Source organism: Pinus tabuliformis, chromosome 4_1 (assembly GCF_031772625.1).
Source record: "Pinus tabuliformis cultivar Carrire ecotype Pingquan chromosome 4_1, CPIR1, whole genome shotgun sequence".
Classification (NCBI taxonomy): domain Eukaryota; kingdom Viridiplantae; phylum Streptophyta; class Pinopsida; order Pinales; family Pinaceae; genus Pinus; species Pinus tabuliformis.
In genome coordinates, this window is record NC_142303.1 from 482,495,392 (window position 1) to 482,516,493 (window position 21,102).

General features: G+C 37.1%; 1 protein-coding gene across 4 annotated transcripts; it reads left to right on the forward strand.

Moving 5' to 3' along the window:
- The first annotated feature begins 716 nt into the window (after positions 1–716).
- LOC149176592 (uncharacterized) lies at positions 717–20,028 on the forward strand. Of its 4 annotated transcripts, XM_089419944.1 has the most exons (6): positions 717–920; positions 13,317–13,395; positions 18,900–19,024; positions 19,216–19,302; positions 19,396–19,488; positions 19,671–20,028. In XM_089419944.1, the coding sequence occupies exons 3-6, from the start codon at positions 18,977–18,979 to the stop codon at positions 19,950–19,952; spliced, it is 510 nt and encodes a 169-aa protein (XP_089276070.1). In that variant the 5' UTR covers positions 717–920; positions 13,317–13,395; positions 18,900–18,976; the 3' UTR covers positions 19,953–20,028. The 4 variants fall into 4 exon arrangements, 3 of the variants coding, with proteins under 3 accessions (XP_089276070.1, XP_089276069.1, XP_089276071.1); XM_089419943.1 differs by lacking the exon at positions 13,317–13,395; XM_089419945.1 differs by lacking the exon at positions 13,317–13,395 and having other exon boundaries at positions 727–920; positions 19,661–20,021.
- The last annotated feature ends 1,074 nt before the right edge of the window (positions 20,029–21,102 follow it).

Consider the following 21,102-nt stretch of genomic DNA (forward strand, 5'->3'; position numbering starts at 1 on the left):
CGCCTTTCATATCACAAGTTTTAAAGACGTGTGTCTGGTCATGGACATTAAAAGTTACAATGGTTATGGTGTAAATAATTAAATTGAATGGATATGGTGTAAATAAAGTCGCAAGTTAGAGGCTTCGGAAGTTTGGTCATGGACAATAAAACAAAAACGCCACTCGCGAGATCCCAATATGCAACGTGGCAGTTTTATGGGGTCGACCTCTCTATTACTATTTACATATATATGTCGGCTTTTATTATATTTATGCTTTAAACCTTTAAAATTTATTTGGAAAAGGTTTTAATCGCCATTTTTCTTAAAAGACTTTTTAGGATGTTCTAATATAATCCTTTCGCATTGAGGCTTTAGAATTAAACCTAAAATTTATCGCTCTTTTTAATTAATTTTTTTTGATCTTAAAACTAATATTTCCTCTCAATTTTTTTTTTTATAATTATATCCTAAATTTTAAAATAATAACCCTTCTCTATTAATTCTTTTATTAATTATATAATAAAATTATTAATTCATACAACACATATTTAACATTTTACTAAAATATTACTTTTACTTACTTCCATATCCCACTACTTCTATGACGTTGCACCGGTTTGTGCAAATGCTAGTTCTATATACGATGTAGGGTTTCAGGGTCGGCGACAATGCTCTTTAACTTTTTAAAACATTTATATCTTAAAATGGGTTGTTATATCAGATGCAGGGTTTCAGGTCCGCAGATATATCCTTCTCCGAGGGGTTTCAGGAGGGCCTCTTACGCCGCGCCCCCTTTTCAGGTAGACGCATTTGAAAATATTTGCATTGTGCTATTTTTCTTTCCAGGCGGCGGATTGACTTGATCGGTGCACGGACAAAGGTGCATTTTTGGATAACCGATGCGGCTGGTTCAGATCCTCATATGCAATCGGATAGAGGTGAGTCTAAGCCTTGATTTCTTTTGTCCCTCTCAACCCATATTCTCTTATCACGATGTCTTTTTTGTTTTGTATTTCCGCTTCACATTTTCCAGAAGAGGTGCTGCTTATATTTGCTTTCACAGACTCACAGCAGGCATATTTTTTCAATCTGTGTTTTTTTTGGCGCATTTATTGGCTTACATATCGATTGATATTGATATATTTTCCCTCAATTTTTCTAATCTTTTATTTCATCCGAGTATAAAGAGATACATTCTGTAAATGCTTTAAGCTTCGAGAAATATCAGAACGAAAATATACATTCTTTGCTAAGCCTGAAGAAGGCATTGATATTGATTGAAGGGTCCTGTATCTTCTCTAAAATTCAGAATTCTTCTTTTGAGGCACTTGGATCATCTTCAGAATACTGACTGTCATAAGAATCCCCATTCGAGGATGCAGAAATATGTTCGTGTAAGATATGACAATCCTTGATTTCACTTCATAACCTTGAACCCTCAGCCAACTGTAGTCCTTCCTTCCTCAAGGTGTCTGCTTCACCATTTAATTCTTTGTAGACATGTTCAAAGCACTCTGAAATAAAAACGGACAGAACGTTTGATTTCATCTTCTACTACTGCCATTCATCCAATTAATTACTAACAACTGATGAATTTAGTAACACTTGTTTAACAGATTCTTCTCCTACAGGAAAGTAGCACAGTCTAAATTTAAAGGCTAATCGAAACTGTAATCTGAATGTCGTTTGAGCCTATAAACGGACACAGTTAGAAAACATGCACAGAACATGTAGATCACTGTCGAGAACCCCTGTTAATGCTATTCCATTATCATTGAATAAAAAGCTGCATCACTAACATATCTCAGTGCAAAATGCACTGCCCCCTTCCAAGTATTAGAACTTGTGTTTTGTGGCAACCTGATGAACTTGCCTAGGCTGCACCATGTACTGAAAGTGTTGACTGCAAAACAAATGTTAGGCCTTGTGTTAACTAAGTACATGAGGAAACCTATCAATTCCCTTTATACAGATGTTCATCAAATCTGAATTAGAATCAGCAAAGTACAATGGATTTACTACCACAGGGGAGTAGCCATGGGTTTGCAGTACATCATTTGAAATCTCATCAGAATTTCAATTGCATACACTGGAGTAGCCATGGGTTTGCAGTCCATCATTTGAAATCTTCTAAGAATTTCAATTACATACTTTTTCTGTCCAAGGAACACTTCACCTGCACTTTGCTACACCCCTAGAGCCAGCAAGTAGTGCTTCAAGTCATGACAAATTCTCTTGCCAATTTTGCCCTGCACCAGTTTGTGGATTCCTTTTAACTTCCTGTGAGTGTAAGATTGTCTACATATGGGACTAAAACAAGCAGATTAGAATGATCTACCAAATTGTAAAAATTAGAATCTGCATCTGTCTCAGTGAAACCCAAATCTGAAAGTTACTCATCAATCTTGGAGTGCCATGCAAATGGTGCCTGTTTCAACTCATAAAGGGCCTACTTCAACTTGTAAACATGGGTCTCAAGCCTATTCACCTAAAAGCCTCTTGGTTGGTTTATTCATATAACTCCTTAATCAACCTATTAAGAAATGTTGTCTTTACATAAATTTGATATAAAATCCAATGGAAGATTGTTGTGAAAGACATAGTAAATCTGATAGAGGTATATTTAGTAACAAGAGCAAAAGTCTCCTCATAGTCAACTCCTTTTTAATGGGAGAACCGTCCAGCCACAAACCGAGCTTTGCAGTTTTATATGCTGCTATCTGGTGCATGCTTAACCATGCATGATTGTTGTAAGAAAAACTAGAGTCAAATATTGACTTCTCCACTAGTCTAGGCACTATCTCCTACCCATCATTCTTTAGGAGGAGATGTATTCCTCCATCATGGCATTTTGCAGTACTTGCTTCCTTACTGCCGTTACTAGAAGGTTTTGTTTCAATAATGAAAGATATCAGTGCAACATAACTAGGGAACTTTTTAGGAGGGTGGCTTATTTGAAGGGAAGTAGTTGGAGCACCAACTTACTCTGTTGCCTCTTTTAATGTCTAGATTAGCCATCTAGGCTTTCTAGCTGAACTTGAAGGTAAAGAGGCACCCCTTGCACTTCCAAAAGCTTGCTGATCTAAGTATGCGTTTCATGATCTTTTTGATTTCTGCAGATCTGTTTTTGGGATACCAAGCTCTTCTGCCTCCATTGTCACTATTGGAGGTTCTTGAGACTTAGAGGACCATGCATTTTCTTCAAACTTGGTATCTCTGCTCACAACTACTTTATGTTGAGATGGAATGTATATTCTATAAGCTTTTGAGGTTTCACTCTAACCTACAAAAATGCCCTTCAAACTAGAAGGTTCCAACTTGGTCCTTTTCCCATCTGGAATATGAATGTAGATAGGACAACTGAAAAACTCAAAGATGTGTTACTTGAGGCTTTTGAATTCCTCCAGTCTTATCCTTCAAAATTTTGTGAGGATACCTATTCAAAATATAGACAATGATGAGACATGTTTATACACAGAGACACATGAGCAGAACTAGATCATGAATCAAGGCCCCAAACTACTGAGGGTTGTAGGGAACTATCAACATTTTCTTGATTCTTGATTTCATGCAAAAGGTATCAAACTCCTTTGGTTTTTGTGAATTAAGTCTAGGACTTCCTAGAAGAATCATCAATAAAATATTCATAGTAAATGTTACTTGATAAGGAAGTTGAAGAGATGGGCCCACATACATTTGAGTTGATTAGGTCAGAAACCTAAGTTACCAGAAAACAGATACGGGAACGGATACGGGTACGGGGTTTGAAACGGATACGGCAAATTTTCAAAAAATCTGGATACGATACGGCAGGAAACGACACATAATAAATATATAATAATATATATATATATATATATATATATATAATATATAATAATATCATATATTCCATTCACATTTCAGAATCTAGATTATCTGTATCATCTATGATCTATCATGATTCATGATTGATCATCATCAATTCAAGTTTCAACATATGCCATATTGAAGCAACGTTTCAGTGTTCACTCTCCAAAGAGGCAGAGATTACCTTCTCATATCAAGCCAAGGGTTCCTTTTTTTCTGGCTAAATATATCTTGTTATCTGGGCCGAGTTTACCTCTTATTACTTGCTAGTCGAGTTTGTTGCTTTGTGGGCTGAGTTCTGCCATTTTAAATGGGCTGAGTTTTGTCCTTTTGAGGACCCAGTTCCAGTCTATTTCCGGAGTTCAAGATGCTACTAAAAAGGGGGTTTAGTCCCCTCTTGTTGTGCCATTCAAGCTGCCCAAGACCTCTGTTATTGGTGGCTGAAGATTTGTTTGGAAGAACTGTGGGTAATATTTGATATCAGTCTTGCGTTTTTTGAATCTATCTTGTGCTAGACCAAAACAGTTCCAGTAAAAACTTAAAAGCCAAGGGAGGTAGTCTTGCTTGTGTCTGCCTATATCATGTCAACTATGTTCCAACTTCCAAGATGAAGATAATGTTCCAACTTGCCAAAAATGCTTTTTTTTCACCAAAAATGTTTCACGATTTTTGAAAAACCTTTTAAATTTTCTAAATACTTCTCAAAATTTCCTGAAAACGTTTTCATTTTTTTAAAACTGCAAGTTTTTTCGACAAAAACGCCTCAAAAACGGCTGTGAAAAAAAACTTCCCGTTTCCAGAAAAAAAAACGGTAAAAAAACGTTTTTCCGACGTTTTTCCGGCGTTTCGTACGTGGATCCGAATCCGAAACGGGAAAACGCCGTTTTGGGGTTGGAGGTAGCCGTTTCCGGCAACTTAGTCAGAAACCCCTCTTGACCTATGTTTACTGCCAGGAAAACATCCTTTACATGCTGGCCAAGTGCACAACCTTTGCACACTCCTTTCTTCTCAACCTTGAAGATTGGCAATGCCCACACCATGTTTTTCAAGATTGGCAACATTCACTAGTGCAAGTGACCTAGTCTCTTTTGTCAAAGCTCACACATGTTGTCACTATCATACCCTAAAGTTCTTATAGGATTCCCTTGCAATTTAGGATGAGGACTTGTTGATCTTCAAAGTTAGCCATATATGTAGGATCTATCATCACTGAAATTGGAAAGAGATTTTTAGTTAAGCTAGGTACATACAAAACATCATTAACTTAGTAAGCTTAAGGATATCACTTGATGGATCCCACTCTTGCAACTGGATATGTGGCATCATCACCAAGTTCTACTAAAGGTACTCTTGTTAGAGGTTGTATGTTTGCAGGCTCCACTGTCCACATACCAGTCCACATCAGACATGATGTCAGATGACAGGCATGAGACCATTGAGAAGTGTATCTTGAGATTGGATGAAAGCTCATCCACTTGAGCTGATGCTTTTGTACTCTTTACAAGTTGCTTTCCCTTCCCCTTCTTTTGATGACATTGGAAGCGAAGTGCCCAAACATTTGACACTTGAAGCACTTGATGTGGCTCAAGTCCTTCCTTCCCTGGTTACAAGAACCTGGCTTCTCTTTCTTCCCTTTTTAACCCTTCTTAGTTCCTCTTTTCTTGTTGCCCTTCTTCATCTTACTAATGGGGACAACATTCTGCTCCTTCTAGTTGAAGTCATTCCATAGCCTCTTCAAAATGGGAAGTTTTAACTTTTTTTTGGCCTAGATGTCATAGCCAAAAAGTTTCCAAAAAGAACAGGACCTATTTAATGCAATGAGTACTAGCTTTTCACCCTTCACCTCCTCTCAATTGCTGCAAGCTGATCATGGAGATCAATAATCTTCATTAAGTAGGAAACTACAATATCCTTTTACTCATTTGCAGGGATTAAGCTTATTTCTTAGCAATGTCTTCTGTTTGTTGTTCTCACTCTGATAGAGTGACTAGAGCATCAAACATGTACTTTATTGTGGTCTTTTTGGTGATGTGAGGGATCTAATGATCCTTCATAGATTCAAGTATGACTCACTTGACCTTGGCCATCTTCTTTTTATGATTTACTAATTACACAGGTTTGGGAGGCTCTACAACCAGTTTCTCAATGAAGTTAGACAAATCCTACTCCAACAATATCTTTGTGCCTAGAGGCGCTCACCAGCCTGGTATGGAAGAGATGTTGTAATGTCGTGTCTTGATATGTAAACATTTTGACTCAGTCAAATTGCATAAAATGGAAATGAAATAAAATAAAAAAAAATAAAATAAAAAATAAAATTAATAATTAAAATAAACTTGAGGTAAAATAGTCAATTTATTGTTGGTGGTTTTGACAACCCATGGTTTTGCTAATGGTATTCTTATGTAAGAATAATTTCTCACTCTAGATCCATCTTAACTCCAGATCTATCGAGTGTCGAGAGGGATCAAATCTATTGAGGTGCAAACCTCTTTTAGAGTGAAAAGAAATCTGATCCCGCCAAATGCTTGGAAGATCTGTAGTTAAGATGGATGCAGGCTGGTTACCTGAGACTTCCCTGGGATGAAGTTAAGAGGGACCTTCCAATCTGTCCATGTATTTGAGATTGACTGTAGCCATACTACTGCATTGGAATATCGCCTAAACGAAAGTTAAGACAGATCAGCAGCCTAACAAAGAACCCGACAACTTGAAACTTCACTGTGCTTTTCTCAAGCATGGATCACAGCATCCGATCCCTGGAGCCTCCTGACAGCTCCCTTTCATAGGTAGCAGTCCTACTATCTATTCAAGGATTTTTAGAATGTTTCAACAAACCTTTCTCTGATACCATTATGAATTTTTGTCTAACTCATTGTAAACAGATTCTTCTTCTAGTGGAAACTAACACTGTCTAAATTTAAAGGCTAATCAAAACTGCAATCTGAATCTCACTAAAATCTACAAACACAGTTGGAATACATACATTGGAACACACAGATCAATGTCAAAAACACCTGTTACTGCTATTCCAATACTACTGAATAAAAATCTGCTAGAAAGGATTTTGTGTAAGAACTGAAACTAACCCTATTACAGATCCATACTCTCACTCTTTCTTATAAGTGACACCTAGGGTTTATAAAAATAGATATATTACTTAGATCTCTGGATCTGTGCTCTATCTAACTGATAAAAAATGAATTCAGAAAGACTGAAAAATAAAACAGAACTGACTCATCTAACTTTAGCACTTTATCTTTAACCTGAAGTATAATGATAAAATTATCTTATTCTTTTTATGGCTGGTCCATACATGCATGTGTGTGCCCTTATTGCTGGAATAGTAAAATTTGTGATGTGCTCCTACTGTCTATTTATTGCTGCATTCTCACCAACAGATCATTATGCTGTTTGGAATTTAATGCTGCATGGATTTGTGTAATGCTGCTGTAATATAAGGTGCCCAGATCTGCCATGTGTGCTCCAACCTAGTAGAAGATGATCTGGGGTACACTATCTAACAACAATGAGCCAACAAACACTGGTATTTTTTTAAATGCCACTGTGGGCTGCTAGCTTTTAGAGTATTGTTAGGGAAATAAGCTCGGTGTAGTTATTTGATCCTCACCTAAATCTGTTTTAAATCTGATACAGTGAGAGTTATTGAGATAGAGAACACGTATGGCTTCCCTTTTTTGGGGGGTACCTTGACTAGCTCCATCAAAGTAATCCCCATGTTCCAGATTTGTCCATAGGAGCACGAATCAACTTTTTTTGTGTTGGGGTTGATGAAAAAGCTTTGAAGTTTGAGAAGATTGACTGACCTTGGAAGGCACATTGAAAGAGTTATATACCTGTCTTCAAAGATTTCAACATTTCTATCTTTCTAGATTCCCCATGATACTATTAGAGGAAGGCCTTTGAGGACTGAGTTTTGCTACCACTTTTTAGAGCACTCTTCAGCATAACCTCCTTGTCCACAGTCCTTTATCCTTGTCAAACCATCCAGATTTCCTTTATTAAGGACAGAATATCAGTAAGTGGTCTATGTTCTTTTCAACTCTTTTACACATGATACATTTGCTTGGACTTGATCCATTTCTTCTCTTAAGAACTTCCTATGTGGGTGCTCTATTTAAGATTGCCAACTGCATGTAAATAATGAACTTTTGAAAGGTTCTTATCCAGATGCGCTTCCACCATCAGAGTGTGCATTCTGGTCTATCCAGGGTACACGATTCTTATCCTAACTTTGGAGTGTAAATCCCCAAGGCTGGATTTTAGACCAGACATGTTCATCATCAGAGTCTTTTATATAGGCATGGCACACTTTTGATTTGTTTATAAATCCTTTTGATTGAATATTTTCTTGGCCTTTGAGTCGTCTCTCTGTTCAGCGCTATTCCAATCCTGCTGGCAAATGGAGGAGTTTCCTGGTCCAGCTGCCTGGTCTAGATTGAAGAGAGTTTATCACTGCTTCTGGCAGCTTGTACTCAGCTCCACTGCTTATCCATGGGTCTATACTGATCTTCGCCTTAGCCTCATTGCAAACCTTCCATGCCAGCAATCTGCCTATTAAAGGGAATGTTATAGTTAGTACTTTCAATAATATGGATGCATTTTTGATTGATTTGTTTGGGTTTCCAATCCAGTCTTCTGCTGAATTGGGCTCAATATATCTCTGAATGTGAATCTGATTCCAGAGGTCCTCTTTTGATATTAGTCTCCACATACACTTGGCTTTTAGGGCTTTCCCGAAGGAATGATATTCGATATGTAATGCATGTGGGCTTTTTTGTATACCTTTGTTTTCTTAGCAAAATATAGTCTTATATTATAAAAAACAGATCAAGTACTGTAATTGCTTTCTCTTTGCATCCATGCTAGAAGAGCCAACATATCAGATTGGGCATCATATTTGGAATGTCTCATGTCATTCTAAGGACAAAATCCACAACAGTGATAAGATTCAATGTTTGCTTTTATTTTTATTGTGCTCTTTCCAGCTTTGTGGCTGGAATGTGTTGTAGGTCCAATTGAATTTGTATTGAGTTCAACCTGATTGTACAATGTATTTTTCTAACTTTCTACAAACGTGTTGTTTATATCTAGTATAAGCAGATGGGGGATAGACTCATGGAGTACTAGGCTTGTGCAGTTACATCCTGTAATTAATCTATTAAGATTGGTTCTGGTCTCCTTAAGTCCATATCCAGATGGGTCATGAGGGGAATGCAGAAGTTGATTTTGTATTCTTATCGGCACTGGGTCATAGATCCCACGATCCTTCATTTAATGTCTAGTTTTTGTCAATAATTAGGTTCTGTTCTTTAGATACTCCAATCTTTAGTTTTAACTTTTAATGTTTAGTGTTCTTTTATGGTGATTATTTTTTAGTATTTAGATCCTGTAATGATCCTTCTACTATGATTGGTTCTTTTAAAATTCTTTTCTAAATCCTTTTCTAAATCCTTGATGTCAAAGGAACACAATTTCGTTATCGAGTCAGGCAAGTCTTTGTTCATTGGAATTAAAAATATTTTACGGAAATGAGAGTGCTACCAGGAAAAAATTTAGATAATACAGTTCTGTAGTTTGATGCTACAACAAATTTTGTTTGGGAGTAGTCTACCTAGGCGGTAGAATGGCCCGGTTTCCGGTGCCGCCGGGAAAAATCTCCGACTCCGGCCACCGGTAATTTCTCCGCTCCGCCCAGCTCCGCCACCCTTAGCGACCTCCACCCAGCTCAGCCACCGTCGAACACTGACAGGTTCTGACATACATTCTGATTTCCATAGCGTCTTGCCGCCGGGAAGTGGAATTTGAATTTGGAAACAACCCGCCTTCTGCTCCCTCACCAATTCGACCCAGCATCCCTTGCAGTTCACCAGGTAACCAGATCATTTTGGAAAACCGGCTCCGCTTTCTGCCCTATGCTTTCTACGCTGTAGGGATCAGTTGCGTGCTCAACGTTTGGGGTTTAGAAAATTTACTCGCGGGACAATTTGCATTCGATTCTCTTGAAAAATGTACTCTGCGTTGTAATAGCTCTCTCCATCGATAAATGTTTGCAATCGGAACATACACAAACATGACATCGGCCAATATGTGCAGACGATATGTTCAATTGCTTATCCCCTTCCTCGCGCAGGGTACTCTTCTTATTTGGAAATAAGGCGCGCAACTACCTACTCAACCAAAAATTGCTTCACAGAGACTGCAGGCAGCGAGAAAGGATGCTACTTTTCTCAGGCATACGATCTCGCAAGGTTACTTTGCCATTACAAATGTGCACTCCGCTACAGTTATGGCTAAAACATTTGCATCCAGGGTGATGGGATTTGGATTCACTGAAATGGCGAAATCTTCGAGATTTGAAGTGAAAAATTTGAGTACCGGGTTTAGTGGTTCTCAGCATGAACATGAGTCTAACCCAGCAACTCAGCGAGAGGATGGAGCTGCCAGAAACAAAGTCACTAGCTAGACAGAGCACGGAAAAACAATCAGAGGGAAGCCAGAGTGAATCCAAGGTCAAAATAGGCTCAGAAACTGGAGGGCTTTCTGCAATAACCAATTGCAAACAACAAGAAGTAGAATGGAATAAAGTCATGAGAATGTGGGAGGCCCATTTGGAGGGACACATTAGGTTATCCAATGAACAGATGACAGTTCTGAATGCCGATTCAAGAGGGGGAATATGTGTTTCTTACAGGCTGTTGAGTGGGTTAATGGGCCAGATTGTTGATTTTGTTAGGGATGATATGCAGTTGAGAGCTATTAGTCCAACAGGGTTCTGGCCAAAGGTGAGATTTCTATATGGGGTCGAAAGGATTATCACATCAGAATCCTGACATGTTTATGAAGGTGAAGTGAAAGTGGCTACCCGAACACAGGTGCCATTAATTTTAGGATGGACTATTACTGTGCACAAGTGCCAAGGGATGACATTGGAGAGGTTGGAGACAAATCTTCAGGCATTTGATTATGGCATGGGATATGTAGCTCTTTCCCGCGTGAAGAGTTTAGATCGGCCGAGGTTTACAAGATTTAAACCATCTAAGATCAAAGCACACCCAAAGGTGCTTGATTTCTATCAGAAACTTACCAGCAGTGGGGGGCTACATCGATGATAAAGAAACAAAACGAATCCCCTACCCAGACTTCACAGTTTTGGTGACATTATTAGCCTTCACACATCTCCAGTAATTTGACTTGGGTTTCAATATTTATTTGTGATAGGGAGATGGTAGTATTATAGGAGCTATCTACTTGAATCTGGTTGAACATCCTACTGTATATCGATCTCAATTTGACAGAGAAGTTGTTTTCTTAAAACCTGAGAAGTACAGTAATGACTGAGTTATCAAGAAGATAAACTTTTGCAATCTGGTAATGTTATTATGGATTTTGGTTCGATGTTCAAACACTATGTTAAAGATATATATCAGTTATAATTAATCTTAGAGTATTAAGTTTCTAGTCCAACGATCAGAAAGTAGGAAGGCAGGAATGTTACTGTCCCCTATTTTTGGTTATATGCGAGAGTATTTGATATTATGTTACATTTTGTTTACATAGGCGTATGGCATTGTCACTAGACCTGATTATTGCACCGTATTAACTAATTACCACACCTTATTATTGCATCATATTAACTTATTTTTCATAAATATACAAGGTAGAACGACTTTTTTCGGAGGAAAAAAACACTGATTTTATTATAAAATAAAAACCAGTACATGTGCATTGTATCTTCATGCAATTAGCAGAAATTAGTTCACTATGTAATAATTGCCATATATGTCATTTGTCAAAACTATGAAACAGAAATCCCCTTCAAATATCATTGATTTTTATATTCTCTCTTCTGATATGCATAATAAGTTTCTAAGATTATCTATCCATATACTTTCATTAGCATATATTTGTGTTGTCTGAAAATACCAAAAAACATAAAGGGTATGTTGCTCTGACCAAAAGTGTCACGGAAGGCTGAGCAGTCCCTCATCCCATGTAGTGTTGTCCACTGTGTATCTGTATTTCATGATTCCATAGGGCTCTCCAATGTAATCATTTGACAATTTATCTACCCCATGTTGACTTCTATATAGATGTGAGTGATAGTATATACTGTGAATGATCCCAATATGTGCTTGATCCTCTTTATCCAACCAGATAGTATGAGGATCAAAATCTGAATGTCCCATAATTCCATGACCTGATTTTGCCTAACTGTTCTTGTATGGGCTAATGTCGGTACGGTTTACCATTCTCTCTGTCTTCTATCTCAAAGCAAATTTCTAAGAGAGAGTGATTAAGAGAGTGCCCTGTATTACAATGACTCCAATAAATGAATTCCCATAAGCAATTGGAGCAGACCTTCCAAGACATGGTGAAAATGTTGGTGACTCATGAACATGGAGTTACGCCTTTACCAAACACTTCACAAACTCAAAATAAACAATGTGAATGTTGTTATTTGAAAACACCTGTTATGATTTTTGACAAACGTGAAAAGCATCTTCATCAATATATCAATTAGAATTGGTAATATAGAATAGACTAATTACCCCAATTTTTTTGTCTGTTGCACCATGATCTTGGGGTTGAGATTTGAGATTTGTCATTGCTATAATGATGACCCAGTTTCAAATCCCAACAATCATAGAGCCATGGAAATTGATAGGTAACATTCATTCAAAACATGTTTATCCCTTTGTATATTGGTAACCATAAGGTCCAATAGCATTATGAATCTAAATCAAATAACGAGGTCCAAAGTCATCAAATGTCGGGTTATCCATTGTTGGCAGGGTGCCAATAAGCATTACCACTCTCTGTTTATGTATGTGTGACTATGAGGTAGTATGTTGATTATGAGGTATGTAGCTTTATGATTCCATGTCTAGGAAATTACTTTCATTCATTCAGGAAGAGACCGTCCAATAGCATTATGAATCTAAATCAAACAACGAGGTCCAAAGTCATCAACTGTCGGGTTATCCATTGTTGGCATGGTGCCAATAAGCATTACCACTCTGTTTATGTATGTGTGACTATGAGGCAGTAAGTAGTTTTATGGTTGTTCATGTATGTGTGATTACGAGGTATGTAGCGTTATGATTCCATGTCTAGGAAATAACTTTATTTCATTCAGGAAGAGACCGGTCCAAAGTCATCAAATGTCAGGTTATCCATTGTTGGCATGGTGTCAATAAGCATTACCACTCTGTTTATGTATGTGTGACTATGAGGTAGTATGTAGCTTTATGGTTGTTCATGTATGTGTCATTATGAGGTGTGTAGCTTTATGATTCCATGTCTAGTTAGGAAATTACTTTCCTTCCCTCAGGAAGGAGGTCTGTGCCAATTTTGTGACTATGAGGTAGTATGTAGCTTTATGGTTGTTCATGTATGCATGATTATGAGGTATGTAGCTTTATGATTCCATGTCTAATTAGAAATTTCTTTCATTCACTCAGGAAGGAGGTCTCTGTCAATTTTGTGACACTATGAGGTAGTATGTAGCTTTATGGTTGTTCATGTATGTGTGATTATGAGGTATGTAGCTTTATGATTCCATGTCTAGTTAGGAAATTTCTTTCATTCACTCAGGAAGGAGGTCTCTGTCAATTTTGTGACTATAAGGTATTATGTAGCTTTATGGTTGTTCATGTATGTGTGATTATGAGGTATGTAGCTTTATGATTCCATGTCTAGTTAGGAAATTTCTTTCATTCACTCAAGATGGAGGTCTCTGTCAATTTTGTGACTATGAGTTAGTACGTAGCTTTATGGTTGTTCATGTATGTGTGATTATGAGGTATGTAGCTTTATGATTCCATGTCTAGTTATGAAAGCATGCATTTTTTACTATAAATATCCGGCAAGACCTGGTACAAAGCATAAAATAACACACATTTGTGCTGGAAGCCCTGGTTTTGTAGCAGAACTGAATTCATTCATTGGAAAGAAACAAAATGAAAATTAATAAAGTAGCTGCTGTCACAATTCAGTCCGTCCTTATTTGTATCTTGAGAAAAGAATTGGAGGTGCAGTTGGGCTTTTAATGGATGGATATCTTCTCTGAGAAACTTTCCCATCAATTTGACTCTTCTTTTGAGATCCATAATTACAGAAACAACGAACCTCTACATCATAATAGTAATGCTCATTGCATCAACCCAAGAAAGAGATTAACAATTTTCCATTGAGGACACCTGTATTGGGTATTTACAAGGAAGAAGAAACATAATTATAATAAATCAGATCTCTTTATCACTCACACACAACACACCAACACCATCAAAAGTTAGCCTGAGGCTGCTGATGCCCAAAAGAGACACACTTCCATTTCAGAAGATTGTAGCCCTGAAAGATTTTCAACCTTTTCAAGCCTTCAATTCCAGACTGGTAACATCAGATGAGATCCCAATTTCAGCATTGAAGAAGAAATTTCAAGCCATGTGACAAGATCTTCACACTTAAAGACAAAGGGAAAGCCAGAAGGCTACTGTACATCTCATCTAAGCTCTGTGCAATTTCTTCAGACTCTCATATACAGCTGTAATTGGCAGCAACCTCATATGAGGCCCAATTTTTCAATGGTAAATATGCTGCTCACCCCAAGAGGGGTATTAGGGATCATAAGAAACCTTGTGGGTAGTAATGGATCTCTGTGAGGAACTTTTGGCACAATGAATTCATTGCACCCAAAAGTAGAGAGTCCCTAAAAAAGGCCAAACCACCTGTTGTTTTTCCTTAGAGCTCACATAATCTTCTTGTCTTCTAAACCACCAAATAAAATTGAAATTAAAATTGAGCTTCCAATGCTCTGATCTAACAATCAACTCAATCCATCAGAGAGCAGCAACCTCAGAAATACTCTCCAAATGGGGTCTCCACACACCGACGCGGCTCATCCTCCTGCTATGCCTACCAGACCTGCTGCTCTCATGGTGGGCCTTCTCAGACAACACATCTGCCAAATAATGCTCAGAGATTACAAGCTTTGTGACCGAACCACATTGCTTGATCCAGATTGAAGCACCATCCCCTTTTTTAGACTCACTTGGATTTGCATCTCCATCTGGGGCAACATCAGATGCAGATTGTTCCCTTCTGCCCCTCCTACTTGACGCCCTTTTGCTTGATGAAGGGCATCTCCCTCTCTCCTAGTGTATATCTACTCCTATTTTTCTAGACCACCTATTTTTCTCTCCATAGTACACAACCCTATGTTTGACGAAATGCCTGAGAAGATTTCACTGCCTTTTCTTTGTTCTAAGGCAATGAAATCTTCTCAGGCATTTCGTCAAACATTTCGTCAGTATATATATGAAAAATAAGTTATATGATGCAATAATAAGGTGTGGTAATTAGTTAATATGATGCAATAATCAGGTCTGGTGACAATGCCATACGCCTATGTAAACAAAATGTAACATAATATCAAATACTCTCGCATATAACCAAAAATAGGGGACAGTAACATTTCTGCCTTCCTACTTTCTGATCGTTGGACTAGAAACTTAATACTCTAAGATTAATTATAACTGATATATATCTTTAACATAGTGTTTGAACATCGAACCAAAATCCATAATAACATTACCAGATTGCAAAAGTTTATCTTCTTGATAACTCAGTCATTACTGTACTTCTCAGGTTTTAAGAAAACAACTTCTCTGTCAAATTGAGATCGATATACAGTAGGATGTTCAACCAGATTCAAGTAGATAGCTTCTATAATACTACCATCTCCCTATCACAAATAAATATTGAAACCCAAGTCAAATTACTGGAGATGTGTGAAGGCTAATAATTTCACCAAAACTGTGAAGTCTGGGTAGGGGATTCGTTTCGTTTCTTTATCATCGATGTAGGCCCCCACTGCTGGTAAGTTTCTGATAGAAATCAAGCACCTTTGGGTGTGCTTTGATCTTAGATGGTTTAAATCTTGTAAACCTCGGCCGATCTAAACTCTTCACGCGGGAAAGAGCTACATATCCCATGCCATAATCAAATGCCTGAAGATTTGTCTCCAACCTCTCCAATGTCATCCCTTGGCACTTGTGCACAGTAATAGTCCATCCTAAAATTAATGGCACCTGTGTTCGGGTAGCCACTTTCACTTCACCTTCATAAACATGCCAGGATTCTGATGTGATAATCCTTTCGACCCCATATAGAAATCTCACCTTTGGCCAGAACCCTGTTGGACTAATAGCTCTCAACTGCATATCATCCCTAACAAAATCAACAATCTGGCCCATTAACCCACTCAACAGCCTGTAAGAAACACATATTCCCCTCTTGAAACGGCATTCAGAACTGTCATCTGTTCATTGGATAACCTAATGTGTCCCTCCGAATGGGCCTCCCACATTCTCATGACTTTATTCCATTCTACTTCTTGTTGTTTGCAATTGGTTATTGCAGAAAGCCCTCCAGTTTCTGAGCCTATTTTGACCTTGGATTCACTCTGGCTTCCCTCTGATTGTTTTTCCGTGCTCTGTCTAGCTAGTGACTTTGTTTCTGGCAGCTCCATCCTCTCGCTGAGTTGCTGGGTTAGACTCATGTTCATGCTGAGAACCACTAAACCCGGTACCTAATTTTTCACTTCAAATCTCGAAGATTTCGCCATTTCAGTGAATCCAAACCCCATCACCCTGGATGCAAATGTTTTAGCCATAACTGTAGCAGAGTGCACATTTGTAACCCCAAACGTTGAGCACGCAACTGATCCCTACAGCGTAGAAAGCATAGGGCAGAAAGCGGAGCCGGTTTTCCAAAATGATCTGGTTACCTGGTGAACTGCAAGGGATGCTGGGTCGAATTGGTGAGGGAGCAGAAGGCGGGTTGTTTCCAAATTCAAATTCCACTTCCAGGCGGCAAGACGCTATGGAAATCAGAATGTATGTCAGAACCTGTCAGTGTTCGACGGTGGCCGAGCTGGGCGGAGGTCGCTAAGGGTGGCGGAGCTGGGCGGAGCGGAGAAATTGCCGGTGGCCAGAGTCGGAGATTTTTCCGGGCGGTACCGGAAACCGGGCCATTCTACCGCCTAGGTAGACTACTCCATTTTGTTTGTGCTGTCACTGCCTTGTTTGGTTATTGGTATCAATTCTACTTTGGTACTGCATTTAGATACTTCAAGCTACATCATTTCCACATAAGATTGATAGGAATTCGACTATGTAGTGATTATAAAAAACACTGCTGTTTATCTATCCTATTTTAGTACTACCACACGACTTGCAATTGTGCTAAACATAAAATACGAAATAGTTAAAATTTTGATCCATTTTTTGCTTTTGTAAGAAAACAATAGTTTATTTTAACCAGTGTTCCATGAGGATGTGTCCCCTATGGTGGGGTGCACGTATCCACGCTTCCCACACACCTAGGATGGGAAGATGCTCAGGGACACGTTTCCCCACGCCCCCTTTTAGGGAGACACAGGGAGACGCAGGGGGAAACGTTTCCCTACTGTGGGGATGTGTTTCCCCAAAAGGGGTGCTTCTGGGCAGCTCCCCTAAAAAAGGGCTAGGTGCTCCCCCTTAATTTTGCTTGAAACAATAATTTATGAGTGGGAAAGCTCAACATTCAACCCTAGGGCCCTATTAATTGACTTAGGATGTTTGAGAGTGGTTCTGACCTCATTTTATTTCATATGGAGAAAGTAAATTTCAGATTCCACTCAAAATGCATCAGACATAACAATTTTTAGGATTTCAGGAATGAGCGAATTGCGATGTTTCCATTGGGCTCTATTATATATAAGGGTTTGGAACTACCATTTAATCAAGAGCACCAAGCCCAAAAGCACCCCTTTTGAGGGGGGCCATGTTCTGCTTAATTTTTTTTCTAGTAACTGTTGTAATATAGAAATTAAAAAAAATTATAAAACAACCATAAAAAAAAATTAAAATTAAAAAGAACAACACATAACAAATATCAAAACCTAAACTAATTTGCAATCTCTAACTCACTCATTCGAGTTACCCAGCTTATGTCTACTCAGCTTGCTGCGCAGCACTATTTGACTTACCAGTTAACTGTTGCACCTCCTCCATGGCACTCCTAAAATGCTCATTGGCCATTTTTAATCGTCAATTTTAACTTTCGAGTCTTGACTTTAGATATGGATGACCTTAGACTGATTCTTTGACTTTCACTCTTTACTTTTTTTGAGTTTGAGTTATATCAATTTACTATTCCAATCTTCAGGCTTAAGTATCTACTATAGTCTATTTTGGTTAGTACTAATTAGATTCTAGAATCATGAATTTAAATTTTAAATCAATTTAGAATCTAGAATGATGAATGATGAATTTAATTTTTAAATCAATTTAGATTCTAGAATGTTGAATAATGAATGATGAATATGGATCAATCTAGTTCATTATTGAATCTCGTGGTGTATGAATGAATGATGTATGTATTAGTATGAATGATGAGTATGGATCAGTGTATTTCATTATTTAATTCAATCATGTACGGATCAATGTATTTATGCTTTCATTATTGAATATATATATATTAAAAAAATTATATACCCCCATATCCCCCTGCCCCCTAATTTTACCTAAAATTTGAGGGTACTCTCACACGCCCCCCCTGTGCATCACCCCAGACATGCATCTCCCTATCCCGGAGTCTTGGTGGAACATTAGAATTAACTTGCCAACATAGAAGGGTTGAAAATATAGTATGACTTCATATTGAAATATGACCATGCCCTTCAAATTTGATGCCAGGTTGAAGAAGTATTTTAGGAAAAGTATTTTGAAGTGTGTTCTAGTGTTTGCCTTTTAGAAAATGTTAATCTTTTTTCAAGCTTTCTTTTCAGTTCTTATAACTGATTTGTTTGTTTTACTTTAGTGGTTTATTTATAATAGTTAAAAAGGCTTACGAGATTTAATGGAAACCTTTTATACCCACACCAGATATGCCAAAAAGACCTTAGACGTGTGAATGCCAATTTTGATGCACCGTTCATATTGTGCAGTTGTGATGTTTTTTGTTAACGATTGTGCTGAATAGCTTTGTGTCGAATCATGCAGGTACCTTCAAGACAATTTATACCACATACGGGAATCACATGAGATGGATCTAGATTTGAAGATAGAATTCTTCAAACATGTTAACTAATGCATTCAACTGTCCAATGTTCTTAGGTAGCGGTCTTGTAAGATTTCTTCTGACAATATCTGGTAACAAGAGTATTATTGTAATCATTAAAATGTTATAAATAAGATATATGAAATAAAAATTCAGGTATTGAATTTTTCATTAAACATTATTTAGAATGTATTAATACTTATAAGTATCTTAGACATGTATTTGTGTGAAAATAAATTGAATTGGTTTATGTTTAAGGACAAGGCATCCAAGGCGAGGTTAACCAAGACAAAAGTCACTCATCGTAGTGGCCAGAAAGGTTTAAAAGCACTGATAACAACCTTTGTAAGTATATTAAACATGTGATATTTTTTTAATAAATTTTGTACTAGAAGAAAGTCATTGTTATCTAATTTCTCCCTATTTACTGATTGATAGGAACTAAAATATGGAAGACCTCCAAATCATTTGGAAAAGGAGGTGCTGCAGCAAAAGAGATGGGTTGAATTTGTTGTTTGGATGGACTCTATGGTATGTAATCTTAGTTGGATTTCCAATATACTTTTAAACCATATTTTCATTTTATTTTTTAGTACTATTAGATATTATATCTTACCTCATTTTATGGTTAACATTGTATAACAAAAACATGTGTTGTGTTATGTAATTAATACTAACATGTAATATTGATTTTTTTTGTCAGAATGCTATAGGTAATGATTGCCAAGACGATGATCCAAATTATGTTCAACATATATCAGGAGATGATGAGGATGAGGATGAGGATGATGGTGGTGAAGGAGGAGATGATGATGATAGTTGCGGTGTTGGTGATGATGTGGATCAGAGTAATGAGGATGGTCAAGATGATCATGACGATGATCTTGGTGGTGGTAGCTAGGCATGCACATGCATTGTTTTTTATGAAGAAATTATTGTGTAGAATGACATTGTTATGTTTAGATGGGTGTTGTGAATTTACCCTATATCAATGAGACATTTTGATTTTGTAATCATACGATGAGTTTGATTTATGTATGTTGTTAATTTATCGTAGAATAACGATATTCATGAAATATTTTGATTTGTTAATCATATTTGAATTTTACTTGTTTTGATTAAAAATAATACTGATTTTATTAGTATTATGTTGCTATTTTATACATGTTTTGAAAATTGTTAATGACACATTGTTATTTTTTTGGATGGATGTTGTCAATTTCTCTTAAATTTCTTTACAAATGATTTTGAATTGTGATATCTGCTTTAATGATATTTAGAAACTATCATATATTTCACTATGAATCTATAAAGGGGGTCATATATGTAAAGAAAAATATACTCTATATAAGAAGTCAAATGCGGATGTAACCATGGATGCAAAATTGAAAGTAAAATTGGATGTTAAACTAGGAATTAATACAAAATGCAAACAATTGACATACAAAGTGTTTTAAATTAGAAGTGAAAAATTGTGCAATAGTTGACACAAAGAAGGGAACAAAACATGGCATACAAAAGGATATCAAATTGGGCAAAAACAAGGACACATAAATGGGCACCAAATTAGATGCAAAAAAAGACAACAACTAGATGTAAAATAAGATGCAAAGTTGAGCGTTAAAAAGAAGCAAAAAACGTTACAAATTAATATGCCAAATGATGATGCAAATAATGGTGTAAATTTGAGATGCAAACTTGGGTGCAAAAAAAGAAAAAAAAAAAAGATGTAAGAAAAGACATAAAACAAGATGCAAAATGGGGCTGAAAAAAGGTGAAACCAAGGATGCCATATTGGATGTAAAAAATGATTCCTAATCACATGCAAATTTAGGCTCGAACTCAGACACAAAATTATATGCAAATGTGGACACAAAATGAGGCAAAAAAAGATGCGAATTTGGATGGTGAAAACGATGTAAAACTAGACACCAAAAAAATGCAAAATTGGATGAAAAAGTCGGTGTAAATAATGGTGCAACATTGGACACAAGTAGACACAAAAAAATGATGCAAAAAGGGGCATAAAATAGCTTAAAATTGGATGCAAAACTTGGTGCAAAAACAAATACAAAAGTAGACGTAAAAAATGGCTCTAAATTGAATGTACCATTAGACACAAAATAAGATGCAAAGGTGGACACA